This window comes from Dermacentor variabilis, chromosome 1 (genome assembly GCF_050947875.1).
Source record: "Dermacentor variabilis isolate Ectoservices chromosome 1, ASM5094787v1, whole genome shotgun sequence".
In the NCBI taxonomy this organism is placed as follows: Eukaryota; Metazoa; Arthropoda; class Arachnida; order Ixodida; family Ixodidae; genus Dermacentor; species Dermacentor variabilis.
In genome coordinates this window covers 62,716,789-62,737,963 of record NC_134568.1, presented here as the reverse complement: position 1 = coordinate 62,737,963, position 21,175 = coordinate 62,716,789, and the positions used below count along the sequence as shown (strand labels likewise).

General features: G+C 45.6%; 1 protein-coding gene across 1 annotated transcript in view; it reads right to left on the bottom strand.

Annotated features, from left to right (window-relative positions):
* LOC142578644 (long-chain-fatty-acid--CoA ligase 1) overlaps positions 1 to 19,055 on the bottom strand; it is a 211,511-nt gene extending 192,456 nt beyond the window's left edge. Inside the window, exons 1-2 of the mRNA XM_075688087.1 lie at positions 18,868 to 19,055; positions 16,634 to 16,719 (exon numbers count right to left, since the gene is read on the bottom strand). Of these exons, the coding sequence (XP_075544202.1) occupies positions 16,634 to 16,719; positions 18,868 to 18,869 (88 nt within the window). The 5' untranslated portion in view covers positions 18,870 to 19,055. The remainder of the gene's footprint in view (positions 1 to 16,633; positions 16,720 to 18,867) is intronic.
* Between the last annotated feature and the right edge of the window lie 2,120 nt (positions 19,056 to 21,175).

Here is a 21,175-nt window from a genome sequence, read left to right as displayed (position 1 = left end):
AGCAGTATGCATTTTCGCCGTCATCCGACGGGAGCCAACCTTGTTCATCGAACGCACGCTTGAGAGCAAAGCAGCACGATAACACTGCGCAAGTGCTCCGTCACGTGGCTTTCTTTTCATATTTCGCGGTCTTTCTTTGCAACCAGCAAAAAGGACTCTGTGAGACGTATCATAAACGACACAACTCGATCGGTGGTTTCTGAAGGTGCACTACAAATCTGCCTATCATACATGGGGTCCTCAGCCAATAATTAAAAAGTTGGGTAATTAAACTTAATTGTTTAGGGAGTTATGGGGAAAACAAAAGATTGTCTGAGTTACTATAGGCTATAGCGAATAGTATGTGTTCGGTTCAATTCGCTTCCAACGCGCCTTTCGTTTTTAAATTCTTGGCTCAAGTTATGTGGGGCTCTCTCTCTCTCTCTCTCTCTCTCTCTCTCTCTCTATATATATATATATATATATATATATATCCGAGCGTTAAAGAACCCCGCGAACACACGCAAAATTGCTGCACGACTGGGCGCTCGAGGCGCACTGCGTGTATTCGCGGGCTTCTATCACGCTCGGAAAAACTTTTATGTAGCTCATATTGAGCGACAGAAAGCTGTATCGGGAGTTTTTCATGTTGCTCTAGAATTTTATCATTTACACTTTTCATCTTAAAATAATGTTTGATGTGATGTGATGAGTTGGTAAATACTTAAGTCTAATTATCTAGTTATGCAAATTGCAAATATATATATATATATATATATATATATATATATATATATATATATATATCTGAGTATCTGCAAGCGACGGAAAACAACATTACCTTGGTTCTGTACAGCTACGGATGATATGCATATTTTAAAACTTTGGCTAAAGTTAAGTGGAACACCCTGTATGTGAGCCAAGACAACAATGGTCGCGCCGCAGAACAGCGCTCGCTACCACTTAATAGGCACGAAAATGGCACCGTTGACGTTTCGTCGTCGATGAAGAATCGTCCATATAGCGCACGCCTCCTCTGAAGTACTCTATCTGCGTCCGCGTCTCCAAATGCGAAAGTACACTATAGGGTTTGGAACGCCGGAGTGGATGTTGTGGGGATCGCATTTCCTCGCGTCCCATTCCATTTTCAATTTTCCCGCCTCTCGTCATCGGCTCGGGAGTGACTCGCACGCTGCCGTGATCGCCGGAATCGGCCACTCGGCACACCGCGTGGTAAGACAAAATAAATGGAAAATGAAGCGGAACGTCACAAAATACGGGCCCTGACTGTACGAAACAGACGAGCTGAATTATTCATGCATGCACTCTTAGAACACTCTCACACGTGCGCGAATGTATGCGTTGCTTCTTTTATCACTTGCTTCTCTATTACTCTTGTTTAGAGTCACTTCAATTCGCACATGTATGTCTACCGGGTGGCCTTCGATTTGTGCACAAAGCTTCTTATATCGTACGGGGAAGTTCCTTCGCTTGCCGATGAACGTGTCCAGTTGCAATGTGCCAGAAGGGTTGCGTAGTTTCCACGACGCAAGTCGCGCGTCCTCTTATTTTATTTTTCCGAATCAATGCAGCACACTATTTCAGCTTTATAGCGCAAAAGAGCAGTGGTACACAGGGCTCTGAAAGTAACTTGTGCAAGACATTGCTAGGAAATCTGCGAATTACGCTTGTGCCGGCCACATTGCTTGACCACATGGCCACAATTTGCAGCTTAATTTCTCCAAAGCTGCGACTAACTGACTCTCTTCTGCGACTCAAGACGTCGCGGATTCAATTCCTGGCCATGGAGGCCGCATTCTGAAGGGGGTATAGCTGTAAACGCTCGTGCGGTGATCTTTGCGGGCACGCTAAATAATCCCAGAGAGCCGAAATGAATCCGGAGCCCTCCACTACAGGGCACTAGCTCATATGTCCCCTAAGCTTCCCTTTAATACGTTAAAATCCATCAAGTTACCAATAAAAACGTGGCCCCTAGTGAAAAACGTATAATTGTCACGGAATTCCATAGGCTCAAACCCCCCACCGCAAGCTCTACTCCTCTCTGTGATTGACGTGCGAGGGAAGCTTTTCGCCGGTCTCAACGTCTGCGAATATCAAATCAACTTCAGTGTCGCAGTATTGCGTATATATATATATATATATATATATATATATATATATATATATATATATATATATATATATATATATATATATATATAGTGCTTTGCTGTTCGATGGCCTGTACCACGACTCTGCCGTGGCCGCTCTTGTTTGCGAAACAGATTGGATTGACCGAAAATGTCGATGCCCAATACTTCGGTGCCTTACAATCCTGCAGAAATCGGTTTGCCTATAGCTTAACGGCAATGCCACTCGGCGTGGCAACTATAACGACTCCGTATGGGAGGTAACATTGCCTCGTAAACGGAGCCTTCGTTGTACGCATTTGCGGTGCACGCCATGGCTCTGAGTGGCCTTGAGCAATGGTTTTGAGCGTGTGCTGACCTATACCGAAGGAGGAAAACAAGTTCGCCACGTTCCTCCTGGGCACAGCTGCGCCCTTGAACGGCTGCGTCGATTGCCCGTCTATGGTAGATTTCCGCTGCCACGGCCATTGTTTTTTTCTCAAGAGGTTGGGTTATGTGATCCCCTGTTTGACTTATTGCCGTTTCACTAACTCGATCCTTTGCGACAAAGAGTATCTTTGCGTATAGGTAGGTTAATTATACAGGCAAAAAGCGGGACGGAGCAATAATTTATTTCGTAATCGAATCGAGCGGGTTGCGGGAATTAGAGAGGCAAGGAAGCGGAATTGGAGGGGGTTAGGTGTCTTGCTATCTAGCACGGCTGCGGTGTTCCTAACTGGGGCGCTGCGCTCAACAGCATAAGCAAACATTACGTGTAAATACACATGTCGGCAAATGCCGATGAAACAATTTTCCGAGTTACATACAAATAATAAACGTAACAACGGTTCACAAACTGCGTAGGTAATTAATAATTAACTAAATAAAATTCTGTGGTTTTACGTGCCGTTTTAAGTAACTGATTATGAGGCACGCCGTAGAGGAAGACACCAGGTTCATTTTGACTACCCGGGGCTTTCAACGTGCTCTAAGTCAAAACACACGAGCGTCTTTGGATTTCCCCCTCCTCGAAATGCAGCCGCCGCGGCCGGGATTCGAATCTGCGAACTCGGGCTCGGCTGCGAAACGCCAGGGCCACTTGACTACTACAGCGGGTTAAATAAATACGTGTATAAAGAAATTGTGCGTCTAGTACAGCGTATTTGGTACTTTATCATGGCGCTGCATCGATTATATACGTATATACCGACAACAAAGACTCGGAAAAGTTTCAAACTGTTTCGCATTCAGTGGGTGATTTTTTTTATCATTCGCTAAGCCGCTATATAATGCTAAAACGAGCATTATACCAGAGGAGGCAGTAAAACATAGATAGCTTCTCTTCGATCGACCACGCAATAGAAAAAAATAAATTTAAGACAATTTGGGCGCACTTGCAGATGTCGACGTGCGTCTGAAAAACACAGATGCACTGCACTTCGGAAGCGAGAACAACAGCTTTCAATTTTACATGCTTATCGAAGGACATAACTGTAATTATTTTGTTTCCATAATCAGAAGCTTCCTCGTGTACGTTAGCTCCCTCATGTCGCAAGACATCGGTTCGTCGAAACCCACATGCTTGACTTCTTTTGTTTAGGCAGCCCCGACGAAAGTGATTTTGATGGCTTTCACTATCGACTCATATATAGAGTCTAACAATTAACTAAGGCATTTATTGCTCGACGATAAAATCTTTCCTTACCCAAAGTTCACTGGTTGCAGACAAGCTAAAACACCTCATTTCTGTGGAATTTCGGGCCTGCAGACTATACAGCGGGTGCGGACTATCTAAGAAAAACTTCTTTTTTTATTTTAAGCCCAAATCGGCACCTGCGGACTACAGTGTGTACGCCGGCTGCGGACTATAGTCCGTAAAATATGGTACTTAAAGTAAGCGAATTCTACAGGCGTGGACGATGCACCGCAGACAAAAATTAAGTTATATTTGGTGTTTGTGTGTTTTAAAAAAATCATTTCTCAAACGCCCCTACGCGTCCTGGCCACAGTGCTCTTTGTCAGGACGGTGCTTGGTTCATTGTGTTGTCTCTTTTTACACTTGTAGAGCATGCCTGTAAACAGCTTGTGGCATGGCTATCGGAAGCTCTGTCCATTTGCCCTTCAATGATAGATATGTGCTTGCTGTATATTGCGTGCCTGCGCACGTGCCTGATAGGATAGTATCGATAAACTTTATTAAAAGAATAATCGGAATGATCGCTAATGGTCGGGGCCCCTAGTCCAGGGCTCCGCTGGCTCTTGCCATCTCCTCAGCTCCTTGGATCAGCTTGAGCTGGTAGTCGAGGGCCGAGCTGGACAGCAGTGCCTCCCATTGCTCCCTCGTGGTGCTTGCGATATCCACCACCCCATAGAAATCTAAAGACAGCCGCTGTCTGGGGTAGGCTCCAGACAGGCACTTACACGAACCTATACATATTATATCGCGTACACCCCACAGCCTACAGGGACGAATGCCCGTGGTGCGGGGCCACACCAACCCTATATATACTACAATTACGTGGGGCTGCACGCTACACAACATAGAACACCACGGCACATGTCTGAGTACACGTGTTTTGAAATCAGCGGTTTGTTGGAGAGCACATTGTTCATTAATCTAGCCCCCCTTCACGGTACGCGAATGCATATCAATAGTGTACAGCTGCTCACCGTGCACCCAGAACACGCGCTGCAATTAAGCTAAAGCGGATGACTAAGATCGCACCACGTAAGCTTCCTCACTACACATATATAACGTAAAGAGGGGCTGCGAGACTTGCTGCGTAGGCGTTCGGAAGCTTATTGCACAGAATTACTGTTGAGGCCATTAAAAGTGACTAGGCAGTCGAGACTACACTTCTTGAGCTTGTTGACTGATCTGGTGCTCGCGCAGGCTTCCAGTGCTGCGCGATCCAGTGATTTTGATGGGTCACCTCTTTATTAGCGTTCATTCGTCGGTTACCGCGATTGCCTGTCTAGGAGTTTTCTGAACGGTCGACAGAGCCGCTTCACATTTCGTGTCTGTTTCGCTGTATAATCACGGCGCTTGCAAACGCCATACAAAGACCGGCGCAAGCAACGCCAATCGGCAGCGATGAGACAGCGCACGCAGGACGCATTTCGTTTTCAACTGCCTGGCGCTTTTCTGCAAGGTTCGAACTGTGTTTGCGATGTTTCAGAGGTCGAGGACAGGGCGCGTTTTCATTGCTTCCGAACCATGCGTGGTAGCCACTGCGGTGTCGTCTTTCAAAGCGCGCGGCACCTAGGGCACGCATCGGTGCGTTGGCGCTCCGAATGACACGCATTCTGCACGCCAATGACTCATGAGCCTGCATTTTCCCTTTAGCTGCTATTGCACACGAGAAGGTTGCTGTGAGCTGAAGCGAAAAGACATGCGTAAGATAAACCGCGAGCAAGGACAGTATCCTTTCGGAGCACGACATCATGCCTGCCTCTCACAGTTTTCACGCCCCGTCGTATTCATATATTTCCCATTAGTGGCGTCCTGCCACGTGTGTGGCGAGAACGGCCAAATGCGCCCACACGTATACACACACACACATATATATATATAACAGTAACAATTTCAAAAAAACGTGACCGTTCATTGCGCTAGCTGTCTCCGTGAGGGTAGGAGGTTGTGGGCGAGGGCGCGGCGGCTCTGCAAGAGTAACTGGACTCCTGATAATCACAGCGCAAAGAAGGGGTCGACCTTGCAGTTACCAAGCCGACAAAGGGTGAGAGGACGCCGGTAACGGCGAGCTGCACGCTTCACTTCTTTCGTTTTCCTCGTGACCGCCCTTGAACTGCAGGCATTAAAAAAGCGCAAAAGGAAACATAAATATAGGAAAAATAAGTCGCCATACGGCTGCTCAAAGGACTTTCATCTCGAAGAGCAATCCCAAGAAACGAGCTCTACAGTCTGGCACTGCAAAAGCGGAAACTTTCTAACAAGGGAGGAGGGGGGGGGGGCAGGAAATAGGCGAAAGCAGGATATGGAAACCAAAACGAAACGCGCGCTAAATTTGCATTATTCGCGCCAAAAGCCCGCTTCAGCTTTAGGTCTAATAAAGACAAAGGAAAAGCGCGTAAGTGCAAACTGTGGGCATATACGCGGCGGCCACATTCGCCGAAACGGGTGCGAGCCGTGGTTCGGGCGCAGTCTTATCTCTGAAAACGTGATAATGCCGTGCTACAGAGCGTAAATAAATGTTATCGTCAAGTGCTCGAGTTCTTCGCTTCTATTACGATGGCGTAAGGTTGCTGTGCACTCATTAGCTGCTTCTCTGGAGCACGAAGCGCAGGATGACGGCAGTGCTGAATCTTTTCGCCAGCTCGAACATGAGAGCATAGAGATTATGCGAGTGTATTATTCGCCCGGGCGAGCCGGTCTTCTTCCAGGCGAAAGAGGCAATAGCGACGCCAAGGCTCGACGCCGCGAAATCTTGCGAGCCGTGGGCAGCCACTCACTGCTGTGAAACGAGCCTTGCCTGGCGCAAAATACTGCACGGTATACGTGTCCTAACATCGCCACAAATTCCTCATTCCCAAAATTTTTCGTCCGTAAGTGCTTCCTTGGCCATTGGCCAACCGCCTTCGCTAATAATGTGTCAAACAGTAGGATTGGCTGGAATCGGTTTTACGAAACATTCTAGCGGAACAGCTTTCTGTGTATGCGCCCATTTACGTTCGTTTCTCCTAGCGCTCGCTCATGCACGACCTCAGAGGCGTGCAGAGTGATGGCTTGTGAGGACTACACTCCCGACAGAGCACTGTGCCTGGAAAGTGAATAAATTCAAGCGAAATTGTCTCTAGCTTTATCATCTTCACGAAGGTCGCGATAAAAGGTCTCTCCTGGATTCCTACGGTGGGATTGCGCTAAAAGGACACTTACGCGACCCGCCATGGTGGCACGGTGGTTTTGGCGCTCCGCTGCTAATGCCAAGAGCGCGAGGTCAAATCGCGGCCGAGGCGGCCGCATTTGAATGCGGGCGAAACGCAAGAACGCTCGTGCAACGTGCATCGGGTACACGTTAAAGACCACCAGGTGGTCGAAATTATTCCAGAGTCCCCCGCCACGGTGTGCCTCATAATCATATCGTGTTTTTCGGCACGTAAAAGACCAAGGTCCGAATTCACAAAGTTTTCCGTTTCTAAGTGCTCTAAGCCATTTGCTGCACGCCTTCGCTAATAATATGCCCACTATTAGGATAGGCTATAGAATTTGCTCTTACGAACTACTTCTAGCGTAAGAGCGTTTTGTAAATACGGGCCCAGAAAATAATTTTTCAAATACTTATGCAGCCCAATTCACAACGCCGCGGAGTGACTATAATCTCTCGTTTTATAGAATCAAATGAAACGGCAGCAGAAATGAAGAGCACAGAAAGAAAACAAAACTGTGGGTGGGTGGGCGAGTGAAAGGGAACCACGCATCGCAAATGTTCAGTAGATGAGAAGGCGAAATGGCCGTCTTTCAGCTGCGCAGCTCACACAAACAATTTAACTGCACAACTTCGTCCACAGCCAGCTGCAGTGTCAAGAGGGGTGCTGTAAATATACAGCGGAGGTGAGAAAAAAAAAACGCTTTCATGTCACGTTTGTGAAAGTTACTAGTAATCCTTTTATAGTAAGTAGAGGCGACCAACGAGTTCTTTTGTCTTCTTCTGGACGTCCAAAGAAAAATTAGTTTCATTCATCCGATTTTCTGGGAGCGTGTGTTGGCACTTGGCAAACTGAGTACACTTCGAAGGACATTGCACTAATTCCACGTGCGCGTTACTGCTGGGGGGAAAAAATAGAAAAAAACATTATTCTTTGGCACAGTAAAACTGTGCCAAAGAATGGCTAATCCAGAAATTCAGTCACGTATAGGCTCCGGCAACCTCGCCTCGTTTTAAGGATGCTAAGAAGTCACGTAGTATATAGCAGTTGAACAGAAGCAGGACATCAGTTTGCGGCACGACAGTCCTATACGCGTAAAATCATGCCCAAAAATGCCACACATCACCTGGAAGATCAATTTTGTCCAACTTCTACCCGCAGAGCTCATGCCGAGAATTTCGCCGGACTCGTTAGCATAGTTTATTTGTTGGCAACTTTAGGCATGGAGCTGTGAGTTAAGCATTCAGAACGTCGCCCTTGGGGACACTGCGCCTTAGCGCCTTGCGCAAACGAAGGCGCTTCTCAGTTTTCTGCGGTCCATTGCGCGGCCTCATATGATTACTGCACGTTATAGCACTGAGTGTGCGCACTCGTGTGGGTCGTGAGAGTACGTCTTGTTTGTACAGGTGCCACTTTGTACACCATACTCGGTAGATGGATTAGCGTACTGGGTGAGCAGCGAGACAACGTTTTCTGTTACACATTCTCTCCCTTTCTCTCATAACTAGAAAGAGCGTAGGTTAGGGCGTGTTTGTTCATAACTGATGTTTTTTAGCGCGCGAAAAGGGACGAAGGACAGTGGCAAGACGCGGACACAGCGCTAACTTCCAACAATTGTTTTATTCCACGAAGCGGTACACATATGTATAGGGAACAGACACCACCGAACGCATGCGCATATGTACTGATTTTTAATAAGATGAGACAGCAACGAGACACGTGTAGGATGATATCGAAGATGAAAAACGACCATGTATAGCCAAAAAAAAATTTTTTTTTGTAATTGCAAGATTAAAATGTCATCTCCATCAGGCCACCCTCTGTGTCACGTTTAAAAAATGAATTCTTTTTTTCGAAAGATACATTGAAGGCGCGCTAACACAAGCGCTCCCCAAATTAGCGATCTTCGCCGCTTCAATTATCTCACGTGTTGTTTGCGTCGGGCTTCTTCCTATCACCGTGCACTGTTTATAAATGGGGCTGCATCCATGTTTTCTGCAGTGAAAAGCCAGATGCCCCACTCCTCCAGTTCGCACATTATTTGCGTGTTCACGCAACCTATCATTTACACACCTTCCCGTTTGGCCGATGTATTTTTTGCCGCACGACAGGGGTAGTTCATACACGATATTGTTCTCACAAGGAACGTGACATTCCTTGTGATTTGTCCGGCAACTGGGCTTCTCAGAACCACAGTAGCTAGCCTTGCAAAAGTTGGACAGCTTGATTGGCGCTGAAAAGATGACGCTTACATTTGCGTTATTGCCAATCTTCTTCAGTCTGTGCGAAATATCGTGGATGTACGGTATGATTGCGCGTTTCTGCTTCACTCCCGCATTTTCCGGTGAAGTACACCGCTCATCCTGTCGCCCGCGTTTTGTGGTCTTAAGGAGACTTTCGGCCACAGTTGTGATGATATGCTGCGGAAAACCGGCCTGTTTCAGGCGATTCACTTGCGCCAGAAATCTAGACAGACAGTTGTGAGGACATGAGCGGCGAAGCGCATTCATTAAGGTTGACTTTGCGATGCCCCTCTTAACTAACTTTGAGTGGCCCGATGAAAATGGCAGTAGCGGCTTGTTCGCCCTTGGTTCATATGCCCAGCACACCTGGTGTCCTTCAAAAAACATTCTAATATCGAGGAATCGCAAAGTACTATCCTGTGGCGTTTCATGTGTAACAGTGAGCGGTTGTAAACACTTGTTGAAAAGATCTAGCACTTGCGTGACATCAAGACAAACCTCCCCGCTAGGATTTGGATCGAGAAGCACAAGGTAGTCGTCAACGTACCTATACACCTTTCTTACATTTGAATTTTCTAATTTGGCATCCAGTATCCTGTTTACACGAGCAAGACAAAGGTCACTTAATATTGGCGCAATACAGGAACCAATGCAAATTCCTTGTTTTTGAAGATAAACACTTCCATCCCACTTGGAGAACGTCGAGCGCAGATACATGGACAATAGTTCAAGAAAACCCTGTGTAGATATGCAGATGGTGTTTACAAACTTCAGTTCATCGTAAGCATCAATAGCCTCTTGAACACATACTAATAACTCATTATGTGGCAGTGAATAATATAGATCTTTTACATCTATAGAGAAAGCTTTCAACTTACTGCCTACATGCGTCTTCAGGTAACCTATTACTTCTTCTGAGTTCTTCGTCAGAAAAGGATCATTCACTGGTAGCAATTTCAACTTGCGTTGAAGAAAAAGACCTACGGACTTTTGCCGAGTTCCACCTTCTGACACTATAATACGCAGTGGCCATTCTGGTTTATGGGTTTTGATCGAAAAAAACATTTCAAGGCTCCCAGATTTTTTACTTTCGATTTCGCGGACCAGTTTACTCAGGTTTAATTTCTGACAAAGCTTCTTAGCTTCTAATTTCACTTTCGCAAGTGAGACATCACTCCTGCTATGAAACACGGAATCCAAAGCCTCATCTACCTTCTGTTTCAACGAATTATGCGGGATGACCACAAAACCACCTTCTTTATCTGCAGGAAGCAGTGCCAGGCTATTTTCACAAAGGAACTGTTTCACACGTTTTAAGGGCACGGCTGGCGTGGATGGCTTAGGTCGCGACACAACATCCACACCTGCCGAGATACACATTCCTACTTCGTTTCCTTCAGCGCATTTTGAAACATCTCTAACCAAGGTTAAGAACTTCTACATCCTATACATCCTACTCCTACATCCTACACGTGTCTCGTTGCTGTCTCATCTTACTAAAAATCAGTGCATATGCGCATGCGTATGGTGGTGTCTGTTCCCTATATATATGTGTACCGCTTTGTGGAATAAAACAATTGTTGAAGGTTAGAGCTGTGTCCGCGTCTTGCCACTGTCCTTCGTCCCTTTTCGTGCGCTAAAAAACCTCTCTCATAACTAATTTCGACGCGTCAAAGAGGGATGAAGGAAGTTTGGCTTGGTATAAAATGAAATTTGAGTGACTATGTTACTAGACACATAACATCTACTACGACGTAAAATCGTTTGTCTCGTACCTTTGCGATTACGTATAACTGACCAGGTCTGCCCGAAAGCATACGGCAAGACATACCCGAAGCGTGACTTCCCGCGTAAAGCGCCTTTGTGAGCATAGAAGTGGGCTCTGGGCTATTCTTTTAGCGAAGAGGTGTATTGAAGCAGAAACGTGGGGGGGAGGGGGGGATCATTAACGCAAAGGGACGTTTACGACGATTTCGATACTTATGATACATGATCAGCTAGATCCCCTAATAGAAAGTGTGGATTTGTTACGGCGGCACAAACAGTATAATTAGGCGTGATGTCGAACAGGATTAACAGTGCACCGAATTTATACATCTTCTGCCTTAGGGTGTGTGCGGCGCGGTGGTATACGGGGCGAAAGAGGAACAAAAACGATGTTATTTGACTTCGAAGTGCGCCTGCGAAGTAGTCGCCAAGAACAAATGAACAAACATAAACTCCTGGTTCCGAGTTTCCAGAGTTCACTTCGCAGAAACGGCTAAGGGTGTTTTCCATTTCCTTTATTATTATTATTATTTTTTACACCCTAAAGCTTCTGACTCGTAACGGGCATGTTTCGTAATCTAATACATATCGTAATACATGTTTCGTAATCTCCAACGAGATCTGAGGATCGCTGGATAACGCCATTCTTTAATTCTTTATATATATATATATATATATATATATATATATATATATATATATATATATATATATATATATATATATATATATATATATATATATATATATATATATAGGCAGCAAGAAGCGGCAATACCTTAACCTTTTGCAGTTGTTTTTTCTCTGTCTCTGTTGTTGCGCTCGCTTCTTGCGGGTGATCCGGCACAAGCAAGAAAAAAAAAAGGAATTAAAGGAAAAAAGAAATTGCCCAAAAGTGCCACGTGCAGAAAAATAAAATGCAACACGGGCATGAATCAGTTCTAAAATAAAGAATTTTTGGGCAGGAAATAGCTTTGATGGAATTTGTGTTTATTTTATCCCGTTTATACGGAAACATTAAGACCTACCCGCAATGAAGTCAGCGAAATGTCCAGCTGCATAACATGCTCAAGATCGCAAGCACAAGCATGCGAATGTACTGAACACACTTATCATGTCGGGTTCTAGGCTATAGGAGGATTGCTCAATAATTAGGGGTGGGTGAATATTCGAGATTTCGAATACGAATTGAACATTCTCTCCTGTTCGATTCGTGTTTTGAATCGAGAATCAGTATTCCAAATTGTCGGATATTTGTTTCTTCTGACTTTGAGGCGTGACAATTGTAGCCTCGATGGAGAGAGAACTATGAAAAGGAGAAATGATTCTGCAGGAGAGTTGAGGGACCAGTTCCTCATCGAACGCACGGGCCAGATACCAGATAACTCCTGCCTCAAGGATTTCTAGTAATTCAATAAGAATGGCTCGCTTTTAGGCAGTCTCTCTCTCTCTCTCTCTCTCTATATATATATATATATATATATATATATATATATATATATATATATATATAATACAGGAGAAGAGAGGGGGTTAACCGAGGGGCCCGATTTTTATTAGTCATATTATGAGAAGCCAACAAACACTGACACCAAGGACAACATAGGGGAAATTACTTGTGCTGTATAAATGAAATAAAGAAACGATAAATTAGTGGAAATTAAAGTGGATGAAAAAACAACTTGCCGCAGGTGGGAGCCGAACCCACAACCTTCGCATTTCGCGTGCGATGCTCTACCAATTGAGCTACCGCGGCGGCGTTTCCCCATCCACTTTCTTGGGTATTTATGTGTACTAGTAGAACCCTGGGAGTGTTAGCCAGCGCCACCACCCAGAGACCTGGGTGGTGGCGCTGGCTAACACTCCCAGGGTTCTACTAGTACACATAAATACCCAAGAAAGTGGATGGGGAAACGCCGCCGCGGTAGCTCAATTGGTAGAGCATCGCACGCGAAATGCGAAGGTTGTGGGTTCGGCTCCCACCTGCGGCAAGTTGTTTTTTCATCCACTTTAATTTCCACTAATTTATCGTTTCTTTATTTCATTTATACAGCACAAGTAATTTCCCCTATGTTGTCCTTGGTGTCAGTGTTTGTTGGCTTCTCATAATATGACTATATATATAATATATATATATATATATATATATATATATATATATATATATATATATATATATATATATATATATATATATGTACGCATTCTTTCTCTCGATTCACTATTTGCTCAGACTCATTGTGTTTGCGTCCCTTTAATACAGGGAGGAAATTGTTTCCAACTGGAGAGGTGTTCCGTGCTATGGCATCGCACTTCGACAAGCGCAACATTGTACGTGCCATTTTCATGGTGCCTCAGGTTACTGAAAGCGGTTGTTTCTCATTTACGAGCTCCTGAGATCTCCGAACGATATGATATACATGTGCCAAATAATGCGTGTAAGGCCACCTTCTTCTTTTCATTTTTCTTGCACCATACGGAACATTTTACCTAACAATGTTTATGTTAAACTTATTTTTAGATATTGTAAAATATTCGATATTCGATTCGATATTTGGAGCTCGTTTTCCTCGAATATTTGCATTCGATTCGAAAGTTTCACTACCCTAACAGCCATATTGAATATCTACACCTTCCGTATAATGATATACAGTGCACGTCGAATATAAATTACTTTTCAGCTCGAACTCTAGAGATCTCTGAAATGCCCTTTAACGCGAGCAAAAATAATCCACGTCGCTAGGACGGGTTGTCAACACCAGTGCAGTAAAGATTGCTAAGCGTGTAACAGCCGCTTTCCGCAGCAAAATATGAAGTTTTATAAAACAGATTTCTTTGAAGCATCGGCGGCGTTTGACAGAGCTTCCTTTATTGCAGATCATCTAAGCTTGCGAAGCTTACTAAGACACCTTTATTAGGATAGAAAGAAGTTGTTTTAAAACATTTTTTCGAGATATATTCTGTTTATATTTAATGCAATAACCGCAAGCTTTCGTCCTATCATCTTTCTTGTCTAAACGATACGGTTATTGTTTTAAGTTCTCTGAAGTACTTTCAAACGAAGACACTTTTTTCTTCTTCTGCGTATAAGGCCGATTCACGCCGTAAAAATAACTTGGCTAAATACACAACCGTAAACGTATTAGTTCTACACTCCTTGATGTTATCGTCCCTTATCAAGGATATTTCTATATTTCTTTGCTTCTAACGAAGTCATGCAGGTTAGCAAACCGTGTATAAAGGTACAAGTGAAATGTTTTAAGAAAGAAAAAAAAATGGAGCACTTATTTTATTGCTACGCTATATACGATTCTAGCGCCACGCACAACACAGATCAAAGGTTCCTAGCTCGCACAGCGACTCGTCAATTTCACGAATTGCAAAGGCAGAAAAGGGAGACTTAAGCTCGCCACTTTCCTTGCAAAAAGGTGATAAAAGTTTCATTTCCAGCAGCCGCCTCCGTCGAAGGCCAGAACGGGACTGTTTACAGAGAGAAATCCCAGAAGGAAGATGACGTTGAACGGACGCAACTCTCTGAGCGTGCGCGGCTCGCAAACAGCGGGCGTCGCAGGATGCGGATAACCGTCGGCGGATATACCCGCACGAGATAACTCAAGCGAGGAGAAAAGAACGCCGACACTCTTTCTTTAATTCCCAACTTTGAACTTCCAACTGAGCGTAAACAATGGACAACACCTCCCGCAACAGGTAGAATAATCTAAAGCTTGGTGTACACATTCGGCGTTAACATATATTAAATCTGTGGAGTCACCTTGTACATAAACAATACAGGTACTCTGTATAGGTCACCGATGTTTTATTGTGACCGTCGTGTATCAGCGACTGGACGGTGTGCGTATTGCAGCGCGGAATGCTTTTTTTTTCGCGATGCGGTTATTGTCTTCGTTGTCATATAACACAGGCGAAGAAAAATGGATCATCGCACTATACACAGCGCGGATGGAATTTGCCACAGTCTGATAACAACGCTTCTAACTGTACCACGCGATGTCAGCGTAATCCCTACCGACGATCTCAGTATACGTTATAGAAATCACGGATGTCCACAGCTTTCTTTCTTTCTTTCTTTCTTTCTTTCTTTCTTTCTTTCTTTCTTTCTTTCTTTAGCGGAACCTACAGCAATATTTGATTCGTTCATACATGACTCATGAACACGTAGCAGGATCCGAGGGTGCCACTAGACACGAGTTTCAGCGATATCTAGTGGCATATGAATGAATGAACATGGTCGGCAAGCGCACATATAAGACCGTATTTCACTGCGGCTGCACGTCTCACATCCTTGAACTCAACCTCACGTATAGAAGCCATTTAAGGTATGAAAATAAAGAAAGCACGCTCGCCCGTGTATATGAGAACTCATGGCGTCCAGTGGGAACTCGTCCCGTGAATTGCCAAGGCAGCTTTCTGGAAATATTTGGTAAAGAAGGTTACATTAAACAGAACACGGTATAGACGTGTCGTGTTTCCTTCGCGCTATGCATGGGAAACGGAAGCGACCGGGTACACCCGTTGTATACAGCTGCAGTCCCTGTTATAATTTCCAAACTCTGACAAGTTGGGCTTTTCCGTCAAGTGCCTCCATTTCTACCGTTTGCTGTCACTTTGCAAGTGACGCACATGACCGTGCAGTTGATGCACGGCGAGCTTTCTGCAAACGCGCTTCGACATGGTGTGACAGCAACTACAAACGTGACCAGGCGTTAGCCTGCAAGACCTGGCTTATGGTTTCCTCTTGTATTCGCTCAATTATGCGCCAAACGAACCGCACTGCTCAATTAACACCACGACATCGTGCACTGCGCTGTGTCTGGCATATACTATATCTACGACCGTTCAAATACTGTTGTGTTCAGTCTACGTTAAGTGTTCCTCGTGTGAGCATAGCTACCGGCCAAAAACGCGAGAAAAGCTTCGAACACCTCTTCACAATGCAAGGTAGCTGGTGAAAGCTGAATGACCCAGAACATCGGCGTGAATAATAAAGGGTAAAGTAAAACTTGGACGCGCAGGAAAGCTGCTTGATGCCTGAAAGCAACCTGGGGGAAAAGCAACAGCTTAGAAAAGCGCTCACAGAATGTTTCCCGTATCAGCAGTGGAAAGCCACGCGTGCCGCGTCCCCTTTTATGTGCACAATCTTTCGCAACGCAAAAGAAGAAAATAAATTAAACAAAAGAAAATACCGTATTATATGTTTCTTCCTTTTCTGCCAAATTTAGTTCGGTTTGATTTATATTTTTGATTTGAAGCGCGGTGAACATACAGCAACATATATTCATTCTCTTTGCATAGGTTATTCATACTTTTAGAGGTAACTGTTAATTGGTTACCTCCTTCTCTTTCAAAAATATAATGAAATTTGTCCTATATATATATTTAAATATACTGTGTACGTGCATAGTGTTTACAGTGTAAACTTAAAACAGTGTTGAAGTGAAAAAATACGGATTACGAAATACGGAGTGAGAAATACTGAGAACATTATCATCGCGTATGTTTCAAGGCTTTTGCCGCAGCATCGGGGGAAAAATGAGGTACCGAGTCATCCGTTCCAGTTATAACAGCAACAAAATACGCTGTAAAAATAAATAAGTTCCGACGGCTGCTTACTTTTTTTGACGATTTCCACGGTTTCCTTATTCTCCCCACCCTCATTCTTGTTGGTTTCCTTAGCGTCATTGTCAGGCATTGTGGCCCTATAAAGACAAAACAGATCGAACCTCAATTAGAACAAGAAAAGAGAAGGTGATAAAACTTTATTTACACAGTAGACGAAAGAAAAAGACGCGACACAGCGCCAACTAACAAATGAGTGTTCATTGCACGAGAGCAGATATATATATATCTGCTGACGAAGGAACCGAACATCACACTCCCCCACTTGTGAGACGAGGTTTAGGCAGCCAGTCCCCTCTTTATTATCCCGAGTGAGAGCCCCACCACCAGGCCCCAAAGCGGTGATGATGAGTATGTACAGGTGAGAATATGAAGCGTATGGGGAATAATGCTAACACTAAATATATCACCGCACCAAAGGAAGGGAGAAGGAAGACACAAACAAATCAACCCAGCAAAATCAACTAACACAGGCGGCTAATGCGACAAAAACATTTCTTTCTCCGATAAGGAGACTGACGGGCAACTAACACAATCCCTATTCCTAATCTATGCAGCTTCTACTATTTCTACTACTATATACTACTAAGGACGGCGCAAAGCCCGTGTACGATACCTTGGCCGCAAGCTTACAAACGTCCCGGAAACGCATACTTTATACACGGACACATCACGCACTCAAGAGGGCTATACCTCGGTAGTTTTGGATGACACCGAATTCCTGAAGGACTGGGCTGCAATGCGCGCAATAAATGCCGCTTACGGAGAAATTCTCGGTGTTGCTCTTGCGATTCGATACGCCACCGTGTTCCTGAGGAAGTGTATATATTAATGGACTCGCAACAGGCATGCCGGGCGTTCCTATGAGGACATGGCATCCCGAGAGCGGCACACCAAATTCTCAAACAGATCCCGAAAAATGCACCAACCACACCTCACCTACCCACATTCACTTACTCTGGACCCCTGGTCATACCTCGCTGCCGGGTAACGAACGCGCACATGCGGTTGCCCGAGAAATTTCCTTGCGGCCGGCTCGGCATGGTGAGGCGACCAGTTCAGGGTGGGGGGATCCCTTGCTCCGTTACAAAGACATCCTCCGTCATTATACACACATGCGTCGCACCCACGGCGCACCACCGCCGCCTTTCTCGCGAGAGGAAGCAGTGGCATTACGCCATTTACAAACCGCAACTTTTCCAAATCTTGTCTCTCTCAATAAATTCTACCCACACTGTTATGCAGACCGTTGCCCTGGCTGTGGCAGCTCGCCCACATTGTTCCACGTCACGATTGAATGCACTGTAAACCTCTTTCCTCCCTTCTCAACTCTCCTTTACCCCCTACGCAACAAAGAGCTGTTGGACGATGGTCTCCGCGACGGACCTCCCGAGGTCCTCCGAGCTGTAATACAACGGGCTCGAAACATCGCCGGAATCATCTTAGGGACCCTGGACTGAGGGTTCCTCCCGGGCTCCTCTCCCCGTTCAAATATTAATAATAAAGATGTTTTACTTTCTCTCCTTCTCTCCACGCCTTACGTGGTCAAGCCTCATGGTCGCACATGGTTGTGCGAACCTGCGCGTGAAGCTGCCGCGCAGGTTCACACGAAACACTCGAAGATGAAACACTCGAAGAGGAAAACAACGAAAACCGAAATGACAAAAAATAACGTATTAACGGCCATATAGCACAGTTTGTTAATTTTTTTAAGTATTGACACATTTTTTTTCATCGATTACTGAACCTAGATAGATAGCAGTTTCACATCATTGTTGACAAACTATTTGTTGTTGGGAACGCACCTAATGCAAAAAGTCTTGCAAGCATCCTCAGAGTAGGACGCTACGTATGAAACGGAGCACGTCATTCTACGGAACAGGAGCGCACGCCTTTCTAGCGTGCTTGAACGTTGCCATGCCAACTCGCTCCATCCCCCGCTGCTCGCGTTGCCTATGCGTCTCTTTCTTTATGAAACTCACACTTACACATTTATTTGAGTAACGAGCCAACAGATATAACTCACTGGCTCGAAAACGCCCGATTTGACAGCGCGCACACGTGCGTCTAGGACATCGATTTCACCGTCTCGTGCGCATTGGTTGCACGGGTAAGGTGCAACCAATACACCCTCCTGACTGGAAATCATATAAATTTAGAGACGGGACAAGAAAGTCACAAAGTCCGGGTATGCATTGTGGCAGTGGCTCTGGTGTAAGCATACTCACATTTTCGGTGGGTCACGAACCACGACTGTGCTCTAGAATCTTGCCGATGCCGCGGCTGAAGTGCTGGAGGCAGTAGAAGCTTAGAAGCGGTCCGAAATAGCACTATGCAGAGCTGCCCGATGGGTCCGAGAACGACTCTCGTGTTCTCCTTTGCCGAAAGCGTCCTGTGTCGCGCGCGGTTATACTCGAACCGACCACGCTATCGTACGCAAGGCGAGGGCGCTGCGCCGCTAACGAGAGAAGGAGAGCGATGTAAACGCGGAGAGCGAGAGAACTTACAGGGAAAGGTAGAAAGAGAGCGAGAGAACCACACATCGCGGAGAGAGCCAAGGCGGAAGGGAAAATTGCTCTCTCACTCCGGCGGATCGGGCAATGAAATGTCGCGTGCGCTTGCACCGGGTGGGCAAATAGTGAGCAGCCGACGGCGGCCACGTCACGACCATCAGTGGAGGCCACGTGGACTTGTTGGTCTCTCCCATGGAGGAAGAGGTGCGTCTCCTTGTGGGTCTACCCTGCGTCGCGTACGCGCGCGCGTCGAGATAGCGTGACGTCGTGCGGGCATCGTCTCCGTTGTCAACAGCACTTACAAAGGCGGCGCTGCCATTGTTAACGGCTCCTTCATCGCGGCCATCGCCTGCGAACGCCCGCCGCCGCAAACATATATTCCAAACAAATTGGCAAGGGTCGCAGCTGCTACTTAGAGTATCGCCGTTGCGCAAGCCCTGTTACGCAGAAGAGCTGCGCTGACTTCTCCCGTTGCTATCGAGCGTCTGCATTTTGCGGTTTTGCATGGACGACGAATGCTGCACCAGAATAAATGGCGACCAGACATTGCTTTTTTTCTTATTATTATTCTTTTGGAGGGCGAATAGGTGCACCGCAAGGAAGCCAGCGCACTTCAACGCTGCTTTGACTACACAACACTGTCCCTTATGGTGGTTGTCACATAAGTTATCCTGCGCGAAACGAATTTACATATTTCCGACATCTGTGGACTCCGTTCCAACTATTACCTTTTGCGGAAAACTTCTACACTTGTGTCGCTACATGTTCCTTCTTTCTTTCTTTTTTTAATGTTCCTAAATAGTGCAACTATTTATATATTTTTTTCTTGGTGTTTCTTATTTATTTATTTGACAACTAAGTGAAAAGGCGTAGCCGTCACCAGTGTGCAGCGGCAAAGACCCTGTATTTATTTTCCTTTTCATAAAGTGACTGAGTTAATAAACTTTATTTCGAAGGTGGGCGGCCACCCTATTCCAGGTAACCGTGGCCCTGTGCTGATAACCTGGCCCTTTCCTTTTATTAAAGGAAAAAAAGACACCGCCCGAGCACTCCGTACAGATGGTTAACCAGCGAAGCTGAAGCGTGCGGGCCCGGTGTTTATCACTGAGTTAATCCCGACGGTTCAACAAACGACAGCTTGGTAGGCTGCAGGATCCTCGGTACCCAGTTGCTGTTTGCGCTCGGCTGCACAAGCCTGTGCTTGTGACCGGGGTGCAGCATAGGCACGGCGTAGACGAGCTCGTTCCCGGTTCTGCTCGCGGCTTTGCTGTTTGAACGCTGCCTGCTCCTCAGGAGTACGTATGGCGCGTGGCCTACCCATTTCGGAGCCGGAGAGAAATTGCTGCGCGCGCTCGGCTGCGACGGAGATTAACGACGACACTACTGGCGTAGCCAATGGCGCGCCTCTCTATCGCTTTATTTTTTTCGCGCATGCGCATGGGGTTGCACCAGAGGAGTTTTCGGCGTACAGGCGACAGACGGACGGACGGACAAATAGGCTAGCCATGTACAGCTTCGCTGTAAAAATAAATGAATGCATATCATTACCAGTCTTGCGATGTACGATCCTACCCAGCTGGCTATAGTCTGCCCACAGCTGACTCCCAACTGGAGCACGTAACGGTAACGGCAAAGCGGCAATGAGATACTGAAACGTTTTAGCAAATGGTGCAGCGAATGAAAAACTTCCAAACTATGACGAGCGGTTTACCGTTATCCTTAAATAGAAAAGTGTACAATCATCGCATTCTACGGGCATTAACCTATAAGGCTTGGAGATTGACAAAGAAGCTTGAGAAGAAAATAAGGACCGCACAACGAGCGATGGAACGAAAAATTATAGACGTAACGTAACGTTAAAGGACAGGAAGTCGACGGGTGGTATTGATAACATAGCAAGCGGGTGCAGCCAATATTCTAATTGAGATTAAGTGGAAGAAGTGGAGTTGGGCAGGTCGCATATAATGAGGAGAGTAACATATAGCCGGACGGATGAAAAGCCAAAGGAAAACAAACAGACAAA